The 20,468-nt window shown below is 48.2% G+C and overlaps 2 protein-coding genes across 9 annotated transcripts in view; one reads left to right on the top strand and one right to left on the bottom strand.

Annotated features, from left to right (window-relative positions):
• Positions 1-12,248, bottom strand: part of KLHL18 (kelch like family member 18) — a 40,359-nt gene extending 28,111 nt beyond the window's left edge. For both annotated transcript variants that reach the window (XM_075922991.2, XM_075922992.2), the window contains exon 1: positions 12,008-12,248. In XM_075922991.2, coding sequence (XP_075779106.1) covers positions 12,008-12,142 — 135 coding nt within the window. In that variant the 5' untranslated portion in view covers positions 12,143-12,248. The remainder of the gene's footprint in view (positions 1-12,007) is intronic.
• Positions 12,249-12,308: 60 nt separating this feature from the next.
• Positions 12,309-20,468, top strand: part of KIF9 (kinesin family member 9) — a 54,266-nt gene continuing 46,106 nt past the window's right edge. For 3 of the 7 annotated variants that reach the window (XR_012902148.2, XM_075922988.2, XM_075922986.2), the window contains exons 1-6: positions 12,309-12,462; positions 15,890-15,990; positions 16,132-16,297; positions 16,424-16,530; positions 17,739-17,963; positions 20,272-20,355. Coding sequence is in view for 6 of the 7 variants with exons in the window: in XM_075922988.2 (XP_075779103.2) it covers positions 12,372-12,462; positions 15,890-15,990; positions 16,132-16,297; positions 16,424-16,530; positions 17,739-17,963; positions 20,272-20,355 (774 nt within the window). In the remaining variant the exon portion in view is untranslated. Of the gene's footprint in view, positions 12,463-13,410; positions 13,484-15,889; positions 15,991-16,131; positions 16,298-16,423; positions 16,531-17,738; positions 17,964-20,271; positions 20,356-20,468 lie in introns of those variants that run through there. The other 4 variants (XM_075922987.2, XM_014569209.4, XM_075922989.2 and 1 more) reach the window with 4 other exon arrangements.

Here is a 20,468-nt window from a genome sequence, read left to right as displayed (position 1 = left end):
AGGAGCTGGTGTTGGAGGGAGCCAGATTAAAAGTCAGTTCCTCCCAGCACCTTCTCTGGAGAGAGGAAAGTAATAGAGATGTAGCCATGTTAGTCTAGTCTAGCTGAAACAAAAAAACAGGATTATATAGCACTTTAAAGACTAACAAGATGGTTTATTAGGTGATGAGCTTTTGTGGGCCAGATCCACTTCCTCAGATCAAATTGTGGAAGAAAATGGGCATGACCATTCAAAGGGATACAATCAAAAAAAACATCTTGTTAGTCTTTAAAGTGCTACATAGTCCTGTTTTCTGGAGGGAGGGTGACTCTTACTACATTTAAAAGGCAGAGGCGCAGCCGGGATAGAGAGCACCGCGCCTGATCCCTTATCAACCAATGAAGCAGTCAATGGAAATTCTATTCTCTACTTGATTAGCCGAGTAATCAAAATGTAATATCCCTCATGCTGGCTGGAACGAGATGCCCTCAGAAAGCAAGAGAAAAGTTCTCCTGTTGTTGCTGCAGACCAACAAAGAGCACCACATCTCCCAAAACATTTCATTTGAACTGAATTCGCAGATAGAGATTTAAATTAAGCACTCTTCCCAAACCACCAGATGCACCCAGATACAGGGCAGTGTAAACACCTCATAATAGACAAAGGCAAAATATCTGCCAGTTCCCAAACTGGTATTACCAGTAGCTGTCCTCTATTCTAGGGTTTGGTCAAGAAAGCCTCTGGAAACCCGCCACTTTGCAGCTGGTGTTTCTTTGATATAAATTCAACTGATCATGGTTGGAGACATTATAAACACTGGAAGGGGAGGGAAATATAGGAGAGATCTTGTCTGTTAGAAACTCAAGCCCCGTATAACTAACATTGACCAAGCTGAACTGGTGTAAGATTTCTAACTAACCAACCACAAAGCAACCTGAAGAGATTAGAGCAGTGGGAGGAAAGATTTGATTCTAATAAACATAAATCCCCATATACGGGGCGTGACCAGCACAGTGGCAGAACAAGAAATATATCTAAGCAGCAGCGGTTGATTTTCCTTTACCTGTTTAAAGAGACACTAATATTTTTCTTCATGGAACCAAGTAACCTGGTTTCCCCAGGAATGGGAACTGGCAGGAAAAGTACTCATAAAATGACAGCTATCTTAAGAAGTGAGCCATAATTTGGAACAGTATGAGAAAGTGGGATGAGGAATAGCTTTTCAAGCTCCTGATCTTAGCAACCTAGAAAAACCTGTATGCTGGGGCAAAAATGCAAGGGCACATTGTAGCCTTGGGCCAGACATACAGCTCAACCTCTGCCCCAGAAGCTTGGTTTTCACAGAGTTGATCATAAGGAAGAGTGACAGACTTCCCTGAACCCATCTCAGAATAATCAGAGATTTGCCAGATCCAGTCAAATCAGCACTTCGTCTAACGCAAGCTGCCATCTGCTGCTGAAACAGCAACATGGTTTATTGGGCAACTTGAATTGCAGCAGCATTTACTCTTGAATGGGAAGAGAAGTTTTGCAAGCCTGGTATAACTTTAAAGTTATCTTACAGGTTTCTTTTGGCAATGAGAGTCATGCATTTTTCCATTAGTCATACAGAGATGTCAAATACCCAGTCAATTAATGGCTTTAATGACACATTCAGATTCTTTCATTTTAAAATGATATTTCTAGACATGGGCTGTGAAGTTATTCTTTCAAACATGAGCCAAATTTAGCAGTGTCAGCCAGGTCTATACTACAATATTAATTTGGCCCAATTTACGTGTGCTTACAGTTGCTGCAGTAATTAGATTGCACCTGTCTGCACTTCACGTCAGAAGTGCATGTCCTCACCAAAAGCACTTGTATTGTGGGATAGCTCCCAAAAGCCTGTAACAGTCAACTAAGCAATACAGTATCAACACTGACCCTGTGTTGACCTAACAACATCAACCTTGCCTTGCACTGCTCCTGGAGGTTGAGTTATTAAGTCAACGAAGCAGGGCTGTTGTGTTGGCAGGACACAAATTTAAGCATCGAAATGTCCATATTAGGTTGACGCACGGCAGCTTACATCTGTAGTGCAGAACAGGCAAGCAGACAAAATGATTTAAGGGGTTGGAGCATATGTCCTATGAGGAGAGGCTGAGGGAGTTGGGTCTGTTTAGTCTGAAGAAGCGAAGAGCGAGGGGGGATTTGAGAACAGCCTTCAACTTCCTGAAGGGAGGTTCCAAAGAGGATGGAGAGGGGCTGTTCTCAGTAGTGACAGATGGCAGAACAAGAAGCAATGGTCTCAAGTTGTGGTGGGGGAGGTCCAGGTTGGATATTAGGAAAAGCTATTTCACTAGGAAGGTGGTGAAGCACTGGAATGGGTTCCCTAGGGAAGTAGTGGAGTCTCCATCGCTAGAGGTGTTTAAGTCTCGGCTTGACAAAGCCCTGGCCGGGTTGATTTAGTTGGGATTGGTCCTGCGTAGAGCAGGGGGCTGGACTTGACGACCTTCTGAGATCTCTTCCAACTCTATGGTTCTATGATTCTATGTCTGAAAGCTGTGAACTCATAACATCCCCCGCGTTCATCTCACTGAAACACAGACTCTAGAACAGTGTTTCTTAAACTTTTTAAGACAGAAGAACACCAAATAATTTTTTTGAATGAGGAACACCAAGGACTTTTTGTTGAGGAGAGTAAAAAAAGGGTCAGGGGAAAGTTATTGAGGGGGAAAAAAAGTTGCCTGTCCCTTTAAGGGTGGCCATTTTGAACTCTGTTCTCTGCGGCACACCATTGACTACTTTGCAGCACACCGGTGTGCCACAGAACTAGGGTTGCCAAATGGTTTAACCAAAAATATCGAACCCCCCCTACCACCACCAAAAAAATACCGGGGAAAAAATTCTGTTGAGAAAAAAAAAAGGGGAGGGGGAGACCAATGGTGAGCAAAAAAACCAAACAAAAACAAAAACAAAAACCCAAGAGTTCTTAAGCAAAAAATAAATAAAATAAAATAAAATAAAATAAAATAAAATAAAATAAAATAAAATAAAATAAAATACAAAACAAAACAAAACCAAAAACAAACCAGCATTAAAACAGTATGGCCCTTTTAAGTGTGTGCAGAGTCAGACTAGGGACAGGAAAAGGAGAGGTTGAGCACCAAGACCCAGGCATTGCTTCCCCTCGCTCAGGTTTTTAGACTTTTTGCCGGTGGCCATCTTGTTTTCTTGGTCAAGCCAGAAGGGAGCTTCCCCACGGAACCAAATAAGCAGGAGGTCTGGGCCCAATTGCTGAGTGTGTCGTAGGGTTTTTAACAGACAGGACGCGAAAATACCAGACTGCCCAGGTCAATACTGGACACCTGGCAACCCTACACGGAACAGTTTAAGAAACATTGCTCTAGAACTATGCAGTCAGCTAAACAGTCAGAAAAAGATAGAAAACAAACAAAAAACAAAAAACCAGAAGTGATCCCAAAAAATAACACAATTATAATGAGTGAAGTGAGGCACGGGGACTTAATGCATGAACTTGGATCAAGAGTAGCTCATTGTCCTAGATTCATAGCCTGGCACACAGAAATATTGCATTTTAAATACTGAATTCAGCCTTTAACACAGGAGTTAACACAGGATTCCCAGATAAATTCAGTGTAATCCAAATAATAAACAGTAAACAAGTTAACTATTCATCATAATAAATTAGTTGCACTTTCTGTTATGGCCATAAAATTCCTTCTTAATCACTGATTTTACCTCTTCTATCTCTACTTCCAGAAAAGCAGAAATTAGGTGGCACTAATGCTAATGAACCATGTAAATTATGTCCACCCAGCAACCATACAGAAGGGGAATTATTTTAACCACTGTCCTTCAACATGGAGAACGCATTGATCAACATCAGAGAAGAGACCATTATTCAATTGTTCTGAGCTACAGCCAACAACATTGTTTCTTCGTGTGTCCCCTGCACGATAGGAAGGTATTTTAACCACATCGGGGCCAGTGTTGGAGTTCGGTCTGCAACACAATGGCTTTCATTCTGTAGATCAGTAGTCTCCAGCCTTTTTACACCCAAGATCACTTTTTAAATGACAGACCAAGCCAAGATCTACTGCCCCGCCCCTTCCTTGAAGTCCCGCCCTCTCTATTCTCCTCCTCTCCATCACTTGCTATCCCCTATCCTTATACTGCTACTTTAAAAAAAAATTCCCACCATTTCTCGCAGCTACTCACCTGTGCTGTTGCTCGGTGAGTAGCTGCTCCTCAAATGAGGAAATCTAATGTAAATGTACTGCGCAGGCGCGCAATTCAGAGAGGGCTCAAGAGCTACTCTTAGAACCTCCGAGATCTACCGGTAGATCGTGATCTACTGGTTGGTGACCATGGCTGTAGATGGTACCTTTTAGGTGCTGTCTCCATCATGTCTAAAGTCAGGAAGCAACAGTTGTGAAAATGGTGACACTTGTACGAAGACACACTACTGACAGGAATCACATTGACTAAAGCATCCCCATGTTGTTTCTTCCATATTTTTGTTTGATGGTAAGAGAATGCTAGCTCAGCTAGACAAGCTATTTTGAAGGTTTCTTGTGTTGCTGATACATTTCACCATATTTAAAGTTTCATCAATGCATGTGAAAGAAGCGTTCAGTAGAAGATCAGTGAAAAGTACATATCCTAAGTCAGCCATATAGTAAAGGAGTTGCTACATCTACTTGAAAAACACTCTGAAGGTTGATCAAATTTGCTTCTATAATACCCAATACTGCATAATGACTAAAACTGGAAAAGGCATCTTGAAAAAAGATTTGGTCTGGAGCCAACAAGCCATGTCAACTCAACTGCTAAGTGATGTGTTGGCCAGTGCTGAAAGTTGAAATGGCAGCTGGAAGTGGCAGAGAATAAGGATATGTCATTATCACGATTAATTTCATTGAGATACGCTCTTGAAGGGCTAATGAAGTTGCCTTAGATGCCAAAGTCCTTTATTGACAAAGTAACTATTTCACAGCTATCGTTTTTTCAAATGCCAAACCTCATCTCCCCATGCTCAATCCTCTGCCACAAAGACCAGCGAGGTCCCAACTGCGATGGTAGATTTTGTGATTTCTTAAGCAGCAGTAGTGCTATAGTGTCTGGACACAAAGGAATGTGGAACTGGACTAGTTTCAAATAGGTTAAAGAAACATCAGGTGCCAGCTACTTTGGATGAATCTCTCAGGGATCAGAGGCTCCCCACCTCCATCCGACATCCAGAGACTCTGGGATACATAACACTATATAGATATAGCTCAACACTAAGAAACTTCCCAGCACGATCATCTAAGTTGTGGCAGGGATTCTCAGGTTAGGGCTAGTGAGTTTATCCCAAATGGCACATCTTAAAAGGCGGAACATTGTTCACCACACAGAAAATGCCCTGGCAAATGCTGCTCCACGTATTCCCACGTATTTTTCATTTAGATGTACGCAACCCACACAGCGCAGTCAACATCAGTCCCTCTGCTGCCGCCAGCTGATGGACTCTGCTCTGGTGGCAGTAGAAGGGCTGGCACTGGCGGACGGGGATGGAGGCACTCAGGGAAAGAGGCGGGGTTCCCAGCCCCTGGCTGGGCTCTACGCCTGGTCGCCAGCTGTGGGCTTCTGCGTCTGCCCAATCTCTTCCCCTGAAGAACCTCACGTCACCACTCCTACCTTTCCCTAAGCTTACATGATGCAAATGAGCTATCTGTAGGCCTCTGGAAGCTCTTGGTGGATGGGGGAGAAGTTGCTGAGCACAAGGCCCCCAGCTTTTCCCTGAGTGCTCTAGCCTTGGAGCATTCACGGCTGCTGGGCCATGGATGTTACCATACGAGGGAAGCCTGGATTGCAGAGGTTCAGCCTGTAATGAATGTAATTCTCTTGAAAGATAATGGATTGACAGTCCTAGAGACCGATTTCTCTAATAGAGGCCCAACTTAAATGTATACCCCAAATTAAATAACACAGGAAGAGAACCAAAAAAGTGCCACCGGGGCTTAACAAACAGGTAAAGGAAGCAGTGACAGATAAAAAGATATCTTTTTAAAAGTGGAAGTCAAATCCTAGTGAGGAAAATAGAAAGGACCATAAACTTTGTCAAATTATGTGTAAAAATATAAATTAAAAACCAAAAAGGAGTTTGAAGAACAGCTAGCCAAATACGCAATAAGTAATAGTAAAATGTTTTTTAAGTACATCAGAAGCGGGAAGCCGGCTACATAACCAGTGGGGTCCTTGGACGATCAAGATGCTAAAGGAGTACTCAAAGATTATAAAGTCATAGCAGAGAAGCTACATGAGTACAGTAAAACTCTGATGGTCTGGCATCTGACGGTCCGGCACTCCTGATGGTCCGGCACCATCAGGAACCCGGAAGTGCTCCGGGCAGCCGGACCATTGGAGCTGCTTTGCCCCCAGCTTCCCCTATTCAGCCGCTGCTAAAACTGACCCTGGGGGCTGCGGGACCAATCGGACAGCACCCCAGGTGTCTGATTCAGCCGCTGCTGAAACTGACCAGCGGCTGACTCCAGGAAGCCCGAGGCAGAGCTGCTCTGCCCTGGGCTTCCTGGAATCAGCCGCTGATCAGTTTCAGCAGCAGCTGACTTGGGGACACCTGGGGTCAAGCAGCTGGGGTGCTGCCAGGTTGGTCCCCGCAGCGCCATGGTGTGGCGCTGCGGGGACCAACTCTGCAGCGCCCCAGCTGCTCTGTCCCAGGCGTCCCGATTCAGCCACTGTTGAAACTGACCAGCGGCTGACTCCAGGAAGCCCGGGGCAGAGCAGCTGAGGCGCTGCTGGGTTGGTCCAGTAGTGCCGCACCTCGGCGCTGTGGGACCAACCCGGCAGCACCCCAGCTGCTCTACCCCAGGCGTCCTGATTCAGCTGCTGCTGAAACTGACCAGCGGCTGACTCCAGGAACCCCGAGGCCGCTGGAGTCAGCCGCTGATCAGTATCAGCAGCGTCTGACTTGGGGATACCTGGGGCAGAGCAGCTGGGGTGCTGCCAGGTTGGTCCAGTAGCACCGAGGAGCGGTGCTGCGGGACCAACCAAGCAGCACCCCAGCTGCTCTGCCCCAGGCATCCCCAAGAGCACCTGGGGTGCTGCCCGGTTGGTCTCGCCGCACCAAGGGTCGGTGCTACAGGACCCACCCGGCAGCACTCCAGCTGCTCTGTCCCAGGTCAGTTTCAGCAGCGGCTGAATCAGGGACGCCTGGGGCAGAGCCGGACTATCAGAAGGGGGGACTATGAGGGGTCTGGGGTGGCACACCCCCCCCACCCCAGACCCCTCATAGCCCCCCCTTCCGATAGTCCATCATATCTGATAATCCGGCACCCCCTGGGTCACAAAGTTGCCGGATTATTGGAAGTTTACTGTACTTTGCTTCAGTCTTCACGGCTGAGGATATCGGGGAGATTCCAAAACCTGAGCCATTCTTTTTAGGTGACAAATCTGAGGAAATGTCCCAAATTGAGGTGTCATTAGAGGAAGTTTTGGAATAAATTGATAAATTAAACAGTAATAGGTCACCAGGACCAGATGGTATTCAGCCAAGAGTTCTGAAAGAACTCAAATGGGAAATTGTGGAACTATGAACTGTGGTTTGTAACCTATCCTTTAAATCAGCTTTCATACCTAACGACTGGAAGATAGCTAACGTGATGCCAATATTTAAAAAGGTGATCCTGACAATTACAGACCGGTAAGTCTCATGTCAGTACAAATTAGTTGAAACTATAGTAAAGAATAAAATTGTCAGGCACACAGAGGATATAATTTGTTGGGGGGAAGTCAACGTGGTTTCTGTAAACGGAAATCATGCCTTAGTAATCTGCTAGAGTTCTCTGAGGGGGGTCTACAAACATGTGGACCAAGGGGATCCAGTTGATATAGCAAACTTAGATTTCCAAAAAGCCTTTGACAAGGTCCCTCACCAAAGGCTCTTAAGTAAAGTAAGTTGTCATGGAATAAGAGGGAAAGTCCTTTTCTGGATTGAGAACTGGTTAAAAGACAGGAAATAAAGGGTAGGAATAAATGGTAAGTTTTCCAAGTGGAGATACCCTGTAAAAATGAGGTTTACAAGGTTCTTGCGCAAAAGGGTTTTTTTGTGCAAAATGGCCCTGTCTACACTGCGGTTTTTTGCGCAAAAACCTCTTCCGCAAAAAGGATCGGAAGAGGATATACAAATGAGAGCACGACATATGCTAATGAGTGCTCCATTTGCATTTCCTTTTCCGTAAGAGGGAAGCAGTCTAGACATTGCCTCTGTGATTGGGTAACAAAATGGCAAATAAAATTTTCTGTTGATAAATGTAAAGTAAAGTACATCGAAAAAAATAAATCCCAACTATATATACACAATATGATGGGGACTAATTTGGCTACAACTACTCAAGAGAAAGATCTTGGATTCACTGTGGATAGTTCTCTGAAAACATCCACTCAGTGTGCAGCAGCAGTCAAAAAAGCAAATAGAATGTTAGGAGTTTTAAAAAAAAAAGAGATAGAGAATAAGACAGAAAATACCTTATTGCCTCTATATAAAACGATGGTATGCCCACATCTTGAATACTGCATACAGATGTGGTCGCCTCATCTCAAAAAAGATATGTCGGCATTGGAAAAGGTTCAGAAAAGGGCAACAAAAATTATGAGGAGTTTGGAACGGGTCTCATATGAAGAGAGATTAAAAATACTTGCACTTTTCAACTTAGAAAAGAGGAGACTAAGGGAGGATATGATAGAGGTATATAAAATCATGACGGGTATGGAAAAAGTGAATAAGGAAAAGTTATTTATTTATTCCCACAAGCAAAGAACTAGGGGTCACCAAATAAAATTAATAGGCAGCAGATTTAAAACAAACAAAAGGAAATTTTTCTTCACTCAGCACATAGTCAACCTGTGGAACTCCTTGACAGGATTAGGATTGGGTAGAACTTTAACAGGATTCAAAAAAGAGCTAGATAGATTCATGGAGGTTAGGTTCATCAATGGCTATTAGTCAGAATGTGTAGGAATGGTGTCCCTGGCCTCTGTTTCTCTGGAGGTTGGTGACAGGGGAGGGATCGCATGAGGATTACCTGTTGTGATCCCTCCCTCCAGGGCATCTGGTATTGGCCACTGTCAACAGACAGGATATTGGGCTAAATGGACTTTGGTCTGCCCCAGTATGGCTGTTCTTATGTTTTGTTAGTCTTTAAGGTGCTACTAGACCACTGGTCTCCAACCTTTTCATACCCAAGATCACTTTTTAAATGACAGACCAAGCCAAGATCTACCACCCCGCCCCGCCCCTTCCTTGAAGTCCCGCCCTCTCTATTCTCCTCTCCATCACTTGCTATCCCCAATCCTTATACTGCTACTTTAAAAAAAAATTCCCACCATTCCTCGCAGCTACTCACCTGTGCTGTTGCTCGGTGAGTAGCTGCTCCTCAAATGAGGAAATCTAATGTAAATGTACTGTGCAGGCACGCAGTTCAGAGAGGGCTCAAGAGCTACTCTTAGAGCCTCCGAGATCTACCGGTAGATTGCGATCTACTGGTTAGTGACCACGGTACTAGATGCTGTTTTTTAAGTTTTTCCTGTTAGAGACTAACACAGCTACCACTCTGAAACAATAAACAATATCTGCAAGTATCCATGAGCAATACTGAGTTGTAGCATGAGCATTTTAGCCAAGCCCAGTTTCCTGCTTCACCACAGCAGCAGCCAGTCTTACATTAGAAAAGAATTACAAAACTGACAGCAGTGAGAATCTCTCAGATTAGCAAATATTCCCCAAGGCATTTCAATGGAGACCACAAAACTATTTATGAGGCCACTCCCGGGATGCAAGAATGACTAGTGGCAAGTGACAGAGCACATATTTATGAAGAGCTGGACCGGATGACTCACCAGCAGCCCCTTTGCACCCAAAGGCATATGATGGGAGTAGATTTTGGCTCCCCTATGTGGGCTCATTAGTTTAGCATCTATTTATGCAAAACTGCGGCATTTGCTGCCTGCGCGGATGAAGGCACCTAGGATTGGGGCTACCATCTGTTGCAGACTGGTGTCCACATTCCACAGGTACCATGAATCCTCATCCAATCTGCACTCGGGTGTATTCAGTCTGAGTGTCCAAGACAGGTCTACCCACCAAGCCAGGAGATGTGCAGAGGGAGTAGCTACATCCCCACAGACTCCCCCCAGCTTCACTCACCATGGAACAGAGCCAGCCCGGACAGATGGGGCCCCTGACACTAACTGGTAGAACGCAATGCTGGGGGTCCAACACCCTTGCCACCCTGGATAAGGTCTGGGAGAAGGGCACTCAGAAAAGGCACCGATGGTGAGGACAGGCTCCTCAGGAGCAGCAGGACAGGGGTTAGATGGGAGAGATGGGAAAGAGAAACTCCTATCCCAGGGGTCCCTACAATCCCTCCTTCCCCCCAGCCTAGGGATCCTTCCCTGTCCCATTGCCTTACTCTCCCCACCAAGGGCACCCCATCCCCTCACCCCACAGCTCCCCATCCCAGAATCCCATTACTCCCCCATGTGATTCCATCCCCAGTCCACCCTTTCCCCCCAGGGCTCCCCGCCCCAGCACCCTGCTACCCCCCCGCAGAGCTCCCCCCATAGGTCCCCTCCCCCCAGGGCTCCCTGCCCCAGCACCCCGCTACCCCCCCGCAAAGCTCCCCCCATAGGTCCCCTCCCCCCAGGGCTCCCCATCCCAACACCCCACTGCCCCCCCCCCCGCAGAACTCGCCCCATAGGTCCCCTCCCCCCAGGGCTCCCCATCCCAGCACCCCACTGCCCCCCCGCAGAGCTCCCCCCATAGGCCCCTCCCCCCAGGGCTCCCCATCCCAGCACCCCACTGCCCCCCCGCAGAGCTCCCCCCATAGGCCCCTCCCCCCAGGGCTCCCCATCCCAGCACCCCACTGCCCCCCCGCAGAGCTCCCCCCATAGGCCCCTCCCCCCAGGGCTCCCCATCCCAGCACCCCACTGCCCCCCCGCAGAGCTCCCCCCATAGGTCCCCTCCCCCCAGGGCTCCCCATCCCAGCACCCCACTGCCCCCCCGCAGAGCTCCCCCCATAGGTCCCCTCCCCCCAGGGCTCCCCGCCCCAGCACCCCACTGCCCCCCCCGCAGAGCTCCCCCCATAGGTCCCCTCCCCCCAGGGCTCCCCGCCCCAGCACCCCACTGCCCCCCCGCAGAGCTCCCCCCATAGGTCCCCTCCCCCCAGGGCTCCCCATCCCAGCACCCCACTGCCCCCCCCCGCAGAACTCCCCCCATAGGTCCCCTCCCCCCAGGGCTCCCCGCCCCAGCACCCCACTGCCCCCCCCGCAGAACTCCCCCCATAGGTCCCCTCCCCCCAGGGCTCCCCATCCCAGCACCCCACTGCCCCCCCGCAGAACTCCCCCCATAGGTCCCCTCCCCCCAGGGCTCCCCGCCCCAGCACCCCACTGCCCCCCCGCAGAACTCCCCCCATAGGTCCCCTCCCCCCAGGGCTCCCCGCCCCAGCACCCCACTGCCCCCCCCACAGAGCTCCCCCCATAGGTCCCCTCCCCCCAGGGCTCCCCATCCCAGCACCCCACTGCCCCCCCCCCGCAGAACTCCCCCCATAGGTCCCCTCCCCCCAGGGCTCCCCGCCCCAGCACCCCACTGCCCCCCCCCCAGAACTCCCCCCATAGGTCCCCTCCCCCCAGGGCTCCCCATCCCAGCACCCCACTGCCCCCCCGCAGAACTCCCCCCATAGGTCCCCTCCCCCCAGGGCTCCCCGCCCCAGCACCCCACTGCCCCCCCCCCCAGAGCTCCCCCCATAGGTCCCCTCCCCCCAGGGCTCCCCGCCCCAGCACCCCACTGCCCCCCCCCAGAGCTCCCCCCATAGGTCCCCTCCCCCCAGGGCTCCCCGCCCCAGCACCCCACTGCCCCCCCCCGCAGAACTCCCCCCATAGGTCCCCTCCCCCCAGGGCTCCCCGCCCCAGCACCCCACTGCCCCCCCGCAGAGCTCCCCCCATAGGTCCCCCCCAGGCCCCCCCGCACCTTGAGGGTCACGTCGCAGAGCTTGCCCTGCCTCCGGATCTCGCCCATCACGCCGTAGCCCCGGCTGGGCAGGTCCCCCACCGAGAAGTGCACCAGGTCCTCGGGGTCCAGCTCCGGCTCGGCCGCCTCCAGCATCGTCCCGCCCGGCCCGGCCCCGCGCTCGCAGAGCAACGCGGGAGAGAGGAGCCGCCTCCGCCTCCGCTCGCGCCCGGCCCGCCCTGGCCCCTCCCGGCCGCCGTCACCAGCCGGGGCCCGACCCCCCTCACGCCCCCGCCCCGCCCCGCCCCTCGGCGGCGGAAATGCGCTCCCCGCTTCCGCCTTCCCTCCGAGCACGTTCCGGACGCGGCCGGAAGGGGCGGGAGTCATGGTAACGGAGTGTACAGCCCGCGGCCTCCGCTGCGCCGGGGACGGGCAGCGACAGGAGCAGGCGGCGGCGGGAAGAGCGGCCAGCCCCGGTCAGTGCCGGGCCCCTGCCTGCGGCGGCACCGCCTCCCCGCCTCCCCCGTCGGCCAGCTCGCCCTCCGCCCCTGCCCCCCATCCCCCCGCCCCCTCCTCCTCTCCCCCTGCCCCCCTGCCCCCCATGCCCTGCCCCCCCCCCCCTCCCCATCGCCCCCCCCGCCCCCCTCCTCTGCCCCCTCCCCACCCTGCCGCCCTCCCCATCTGCTGCCCCCCCCCCCCGCCCCCTCGCCCCCCCGCCCCCCCTGCCCCCCTCCTCTGCCCCCCTTCTGCCCCCTCCCCTCCTCCCCACCCCCCTGCCCCCTGGCCCCCCATCGCCTCTGCCCCCCCCGGCCCCTCCCCATCGTCCCCCGCCTCTGCCCTCATCTGGCACTTCTGTGTGGTTGGTTAAATGCCTGTGTGAGTGAGTGATTGTTGGTAAAGTTGGCAGGCTGTGTGGTGGCCTGTGTGGAATGACCTTGGTGGGTCTCAATCCAGTGAAAAAGTGCCCATGTCACAGCCACCACAGCCAACACAAATTGGCATCCTTGTTGCAGTCTGTCCAGAAAGGCCAATGCCTGAATGGGCCATAGTGGCTGAACTCCCATTCTTACGTGTAGCTGTGAACCTGCTGTCAATGGTAAAGAATCACAGGAGCCACTGTCTTCTAACACTGAATAAGGAATTTTATTTGAATAAGGAAAATTGCATTAGCCCTCTCTCACCTTTGAGCGTCAGCTTAGAACCTTCCCTAGCTCCCTTTTCCTACCTGTCTTCTTTCTACAGCCTTAAAGAAACAGTGCCCCTTTCCTCACAATTTTCTTGTCAAGGTAGAATCCCATTGCTATGAAAGATTATAGTACCAGTGCCTGAACCTTACCTGGTCTTTGGATAAAAAAAACAACAACTGCACTGTCCTGGACCATCACTAGCACTGACTCCATGTGAGAGTCATAGCCCAGAAACCGCTGGCCTGAATAGTCATGTGTATCTGTTTAATCTCCTCCAGGTGTCCCCACAAGCCATTATCCCTATTCATTGGTGAGTATATGCGTCAGATGAGATGGTGAGAATCTTCCAATCTCAGAGCCTAATCCCATAAATCCGTAGCTGGCGCGACCATCATTCAGTCCTGTGGGAATTTAGTGCATCTCAGGCTCACAGGATTGTATCCTAATTTAGACTAACATTATGAAGTAGACCCAATGTCTGACATATCACCAGATAGTGGTCAGAGTGTGGAAAGGTTTTAATAATTTTCCATGCTGGAGTATTGATGGAGAAACAAATACCTCAAGATTTCTATCTGGATTATGCTAGGAGTTTGGGATCTGTGCTGAACTGGGATTTGGACTGGGTCATTTAAACTCTTGAAATCAGCTATTCTCGTGAGATTTTCTTTGCCTTGGGCTAAAATTTGGACAAAAATAACTTTTTTCATGCTATTTCAGCCATGTTTAAATCTGAACAAGAAAACACACCTGCCTTCCTTTTTGGGATCCAGTTTGAAACCACAGCTGTAGTGGTGTGTTTGAAAATCTGGTTTGGAACTAATCCTCAGGCCATGAAATCCTATTGGATTTGGCTTCAGGTTTCCAGATTTGGGCCTGGTGTTTTTAAGGAGGGATCTGAATGCCAAGAATGTTGTCCTTTCCTGCATCAAGAAAGGGTCAATTGAAACTATATTTTGAACTTCCAAATTTCCTCCATTTTAGGAGGGTGTACCGAATGCATTTGCATCCAACCATTACTGAATTCTAGAGATAGAGAACCAGGTTGTAGAACAGTGTTCCCTGAAAACTGGTTTTGCGGTTGCTCAGGAGAGATTCAAATGCCACCCAGCAGATTAGCAGGTCACCCACAGCTAGGTGGTGCACATTTACACATGCCTTGGTACACATTAAATGGATTTCACACATGGACTGAAAAGACTTGAAGAAATGTCGATGTAGAACTGCGCAGCCAAGGAAAATGACACACATACAATTAAAGAGAAGCCCCTTCCCCCACATATAACAGGAATACACATCCATGCGAGGGGTTGTGTTTCTTGAGCCATTCAGATTGCGTATAAAGTGTTTTGAGAGCCTCACATAAAAGGTGCTTTTAAGCCATCATGAGACAAAGAAATGTCGATTTTATTATTCGTTTAAAAATTAATCAGATGGATAATTAACTACCAAAAGCAGTGAGTGTAAGGAATGCGGAACCTTGTTCTGCATGGGATATCAGCTATAACCCTGTCTCATGTCATTTGATCTTAGGTGAACAGTAAACAGAGTATCCTAGAAAGCTGATATGCTAACGTGCAAATGCCGCATCTCGGTGTTATGGCCACTTTGTGCTATCTAGGCTCCTGGCAGGTGCAGAGTCCCCTGCAAAGGGGAAGTTCTGGGACAATCCATGAACAGGGAGGGGCAGGAAGAGGTGTGTCCAGAGCACTCCTAATTATTTTTAATAATTCCCTGGTTGCTCGAGGTCCATAGTGGCCATTCTACTTGAGGCATAAGTTAAGGCAGCTGTTAAATTGCAGATTCTTTCGGGGCAGGACAACATTTTCCTCTGTCTGGAGAGTGCTTAGCACAAAGTGGCCGTAATCTGTATCAGAGAATCCAGGTTTCATAACAAAAATAATCATAATACTAAATAAATAGCATAGCAGCTTTTGGCACAAAATCCTAGGTCTGATGTAAAACATTTTTATTAAAAGTTTGTGGCTAAAGTGTTGCTGCGGTAATTCACCATTAACATCCCCTTTTGTTACTGTAGGAATGACATTGCCTGGGTCATTGTATTTATACCCTCAGTCATTTCCGGATTTCCTCTGCTTACAGGCAAAAAGATGATTTTTTCACTTGTCAGCACCATATACTTGTGTGGGGATCTGAAATCAAGCCGGGCTCTCCCTTCCCCCTCAATTCAGCCGTGATTAAAGGCTTGCTGACAGAACCTAGAGCCAAATTCTGCACTCCGCTACACCACTGGAAAGCTGAAGCAACTGCATCAGCATCAGTGGTTTTATATCAAACTTGTATCAGACAGCAGAATCCGGCCACTAGCTGAGAGTTACACTGATGATGCATGAGGCAGAATAGAATCCTTCTCGCTCTCCTGTAGCTGTTTTGTTCTGCAGGACTAGCAGGAAGAGAAACTTGTTTGTGTCAGTAAATAGCTAGGACTCAGATGCACAAGAAGAAATTGTAATGAAGAAGATTTTTGCGTAATCTATTTTTACATGTTCACTTTTCCGACTATAACAGCACTTTAAAAATTCCCTGCTTAGGCAAGATATGTGCCTATAGTTCCTCTTAATAAACCAGGGTTAGCATTTGCAAACTATTTTAAAAACTGATGACATTGCAGCCTGGCTTTTGCCAATGACAGCCTTTAAAGGGAACACAGTATTTTCTTGTCAATCTGATTTTCCCTTTTCCTCCCTTCTTTTAGTTACGATGAGTGAAAAAAAAAGAAAAGTACATGCATTTGTGCGAGTCAAGCCAACAGCTAATTTTCCTCAAGACATGATCAAGTATGGGCCGGACAACAAGGTAAAGGAACAAGAGGCACCAGGAGCATAATGGATCTAGATTCTGATTTAAGTTAGAGTAGCAGAAATGAAGAGGAAGTCTGCTGCACTTACACCAGCAATTAATTTGGCCCAATCTCATTTTTCATCTCTGTCTTTTTAGAGCATAGATATTTACATCAGGAGAGATGTTAAGAAAGGAGTTGTCAATAACAAGCAGACTGATTGGTCCTTTAAATTGGATGGTGTTCTTCACAATGTCTCACAGGATTCTGTTTATGATGCAGTAGCTAGGGACGTGGTATCCCAAGCTTTGGATGGCTATAATGGTAATTTGTAATTGATCTTTGTGTTATTTTTAAGAAATCATGGGGCTCCCCGTGTGAGGGACATATTACATTGGAGACATGAATGAGTGCTACTGAATTTATTCTTTTGCCTTGAAACTTTTCTAGGCACAATAATGTGTTATGGGCAAACAGGAGCTGGTAAAACATACACCATGACAGGAGCAACCGAAAACTACAAGCACAGAGGAATTATACCCCGAGCTATCCAGCAGGTATGGAAGATTTTAATTAGAAAGGAGGGGAAGAAGGAGAAACTTGTACAACTGACAAATCATTTGTTGACCTCCCAGTCCTGAGAAATGCACTGACTGCTCCAAACATGGGCTACCAGGTCATCACCAATTTTTTAACAGGACTCGTGGGACCATAAACATTATGTTGCACCTTGATGTTCCATTGTGATTATTCACTGTAACCCTGTGACCTTCTGCCATGAGAGTGTTGTTATTTCCGTGGAAATGGGTCACATTTCATTGGGACATGCTAACTAACATCATCCCGTTGCAACATAAACATGATGTCATGATGTGAAACTTTCTCAGCCTCTCAAAAGGGCATTCTGTTGGGTGAAGGTTCCTGTGTGCCTGCTTGCAGAAACGCAGCTGAAAAGCAGAGTGTAGGACTGACATAACCTACACAAATGTGTTCTACAACACAATGTTTTATGGCCATTTATAGAGATTTACTGTTTTCGGTAGCTCCAACCCTATATTAGGTGTTTTCCAAGCATAAATAAATCCCCTAATTCCTGCATCAAAGACTGATTGTATTAGTTCGTTGTTCTATTGTCCTTACCACCCACCTGAATAATTTCTTACTAGTTGTATTCCTTGGTGTTCAAATAAGTGCTGTTCATGCAGCCAGAAAAAAGCAATTCAGCCAGCAAATTGAATGTTCTTTAGTAACTGTTTAGAGAGAGAACACAGAACTCGTGTTTTAGGCTTTCTATTTTTTCCCTTTAGAGGTATCATATTTTCAAAACCGGAATAATTTTGAAAATCTTATTAAAGCCACTGCAGACTCACTGAGAGTACTTTGCCACACACTTACTGGCCAATTTATAGTGATTCATATCCTGAAAAGCCACAAATTGATCATAACTTTGGCTACGTCTACACTGCAGCGCTATTTTGGGATACTGGAAGTATCCCAATTAGATAGTCCGTGTATATTTTGAAATATAACGGGCTTGCTATTCCAACGTCCCTGTAAACCTCATCCCACGAGGAGTAAGGGACATTTCGGAATAGTGATTTATTTTGAAATAAATGCTGTGTAGACAGTGCCAAATTTTGAAATAAGCTGTTTTGAAAGTGGCTCGAAATAAGTTACGCAATTTGCGTAGCTCATTTCGAGCAGTTTAGACGCACCCTTTGTGTGTGAGCTCAGACTGCCATTGACAAGCATTTGATCTGTGCAGGTGTTCCGGGCAGCTGAAAAACGCATCGATCAGTCCATCACTGTCCGAATATCCTACCTGGAAATCTACAATGAGACTCTCTTCGACCTTCTCTCCACCATGCCACATTCCATGTTGGGTGACACTCAGATGGCCGTAGTGGAGTACCCACATGGGGTCTTTGTGAAGGGCTTATCTGTGCATCCAGCTAGCCACGAGGAAGATGCTTTAAATCTCCTGTTTGAGGCAAGATAAAACAATGGCTCACTATTATTTCTTATCCTTATATGTTATGGTTAATTATGTAGATTTAGTGGGGGCAGGGAGGGTGGTCTAGGGATTAGAGCAGGAGATGGGAAGTCTTGACTCTTGGGGTGAGAGATCCTCACACTCTGTCCTTGCTAAGGAGGATTCCTGTGGTGCAGATACTGTGCAAGACAGGTAAGGCTGCTGTCCAAGAACTGCCTTGCAAGTCCTAGCGTATGGGTTGTGCTGGGGTGAGGCTGGAGGTGAAAGGGGTGTGCTAGGGATGGGGCTGCCTTGCACTATGCTGTGAAGACTCCAGACAATGCTGTGGCCCAGAAGGCAGGCCAGGGAGGTTGCTGTAACTTAGGTGCTCAATGTTGTCTGAATTATGTTGGAGGCCTCTCGAGCCCTAGGAGGCTTGGTTGCAGTAAGCTGGTGATCATGTTTAGGGAGTCAACGAGCCACTGAAGCAGAGTGCAAAGGATAGTCTGTAAGGTGTCCTCGTTAGCAGAACCACCATCGGAACTGTGTCATCATTCCTTTTGGAAAAAACGCTCGCCTGCTGTCCTGGCCCAATCAGCTCTCTCCCATACCAGTGGACACTTATCTTTCTGCACATGGATAGAGCGGTCATGGCATGCCTCTGTCTAGGCAGTCAGACAGAGGGAAGACTTAGAAAGCTAGGCAGGTGAAGCTAGGAGGCATATCTACATCCGTGCCAGTTTTGCACATAGGGGCCTAAGCTTGTACAAGAGGAAGGTGAATCATTAGCTCCATATCTAGGATGCACATTTCACCAATCACTGACTGAAGTCCTTAAAACCCTTCCCCACCCCTTTGGAATTGCTGAGATGGTGTTCAGCTGTCCTGAAAAGCTCCGGCTGGGGAGTCAGCTGGGTTACTAGACCGGGAGACATGTGGTGTGGTGGCTAATCATAAACCTGGGAGTCAGGAGATGTGCAGGAGCAGTTAATGGAGATAACGCACTGGGACATCAGACTGACCTAGGCAGCCCCCATTGTGATCTGCATCTGTAAATTGTGTGTACAAGAAGGGGAGGCTGAGTTTTGAAAAATCTGTCCTTGATCTCAGGGCTTCCGTTTCCTCCTCTGTAAAACAGGGATAAAAACATTTCTCTAAAGATACACTTTAGACTTCCTGTTTTGGGAGCTCCACTCCTGGCCATGAGGCAGGACAGAATTCCTCCAGCTCTCCAAGACGGAGAGACACAGGCAGGCCTGCCCCCTTTTGAGGCTAACTATGGATGCCTGAATGGTGGCCGCTAACTCAGGGGTGGGAACCTCAGGCCTGGGGGCTGGATGCAGCCCCTGACTTGTCTGGATATGGCCCCCGAGGCTTACGGCCTGCCTCCAGCATTGGGGAGCCTGTGCTGACACTCCAACCCTCTCCCCTCCCCCTGCTGCACCACAGAGCTGGAGCACAGAAATCTACTAGTCTGGGTCCCTCTAGGCTCTGATGTACGAGGGGAATGTGGGAAGCATCTTTCTTCTTCTCAGTTGGGGACCGTGTCAGCAAGGGTTTGTTTTTTGTTGCTGTTGGGTTTTTTTTTGGGGGGGGGGGTTCTTCTCATTTGTGTGCGGCCCCCAACTGATTTTTCCGTGTGTCATTGGCCCCAACCCAAAAAAGGTTCCCCAGCTCTAGATCTTTATGTTCAGTTCCTTTCTCGCCATCCTCCCATTGTGACACTCTGTCGGAACTGCAGCCTTCACACACACTGCATCATTTTCAGTGACTGGTACATTTTCTTGTGGTCCCTTTCTATCATATGAGTAATCTTGGGTGTCTGATTTTATTTAGGGGAGATCTTTTGCTTCCTGCTTATCAAGGAACTGACGCAGGCATGGATGCACTGTCTCATAATGAGTCTTGCCTGCCTGTTCCTCAAAAGGCCATATTCTTTGAGGGCTTGGGGTACTATAGCCCCTTTCACACTAGGAACCTGAGTCTCAAGGGTGGGAATCCAGGTAATATGGAATCCAGGGAAGCAGCCTGACAGGTGAGTAGTGATCCTTTACCTGCTTTCATGGAGTGAAATACTTACAATGTGCTTTGAGAGCCATGCTAGACATGCCTATGATAGGCAAATATTGGGAGTGCCTCAGAGAGAAAGCTATGGATAAATGACCAATTTTTTTATTATTATTATTATTTTTGTTATTATTATCTCTGCTTATTAAAGATACAACAGTGTTTATTTTTAAGTGTGACTTTAGAGACTTCCTTTCATATTTATTCGTCTAAAATGTAGGTATACAAGTAATGTCCTCAGTTTTGACTTCATTTTCAGGGTGAGACCAACAGAATAATAGGTGAACATACTCTGAATAAAAATTCATCCAGGTCTCACTGCATATTTACTATCTATATTGAGGTAAGTGTGCTCTCAGGTTTTCTGGGGACTCAGAAATGTAGGGGCTATAGAACTGAAATGTGCACTCTGCTTCAGTGTTCTGTGATGTTAAATGCCACTTGTTTTTTTTTCTC

This window comes from Pelodiscus sinensis, chromosome 2 (assembly GCF_052426305.1).
Source record: "Pelodiscus sinensis isolate ZL-2025 chromosome 2, ASM5242630v1, whole genome shotgun sequence".
NCBI classification, from domain to species: Eukaryota; Metazoa; Chordata; order Testudines; family Trionychidae; genus Pelodiscus; species Pelodiscus sinensis.
The sequence above is the reverse complement of the archived record's forward strand: the minus strand, read 5'-3'. Positions and strand labels throughout refer to the sequence as shown.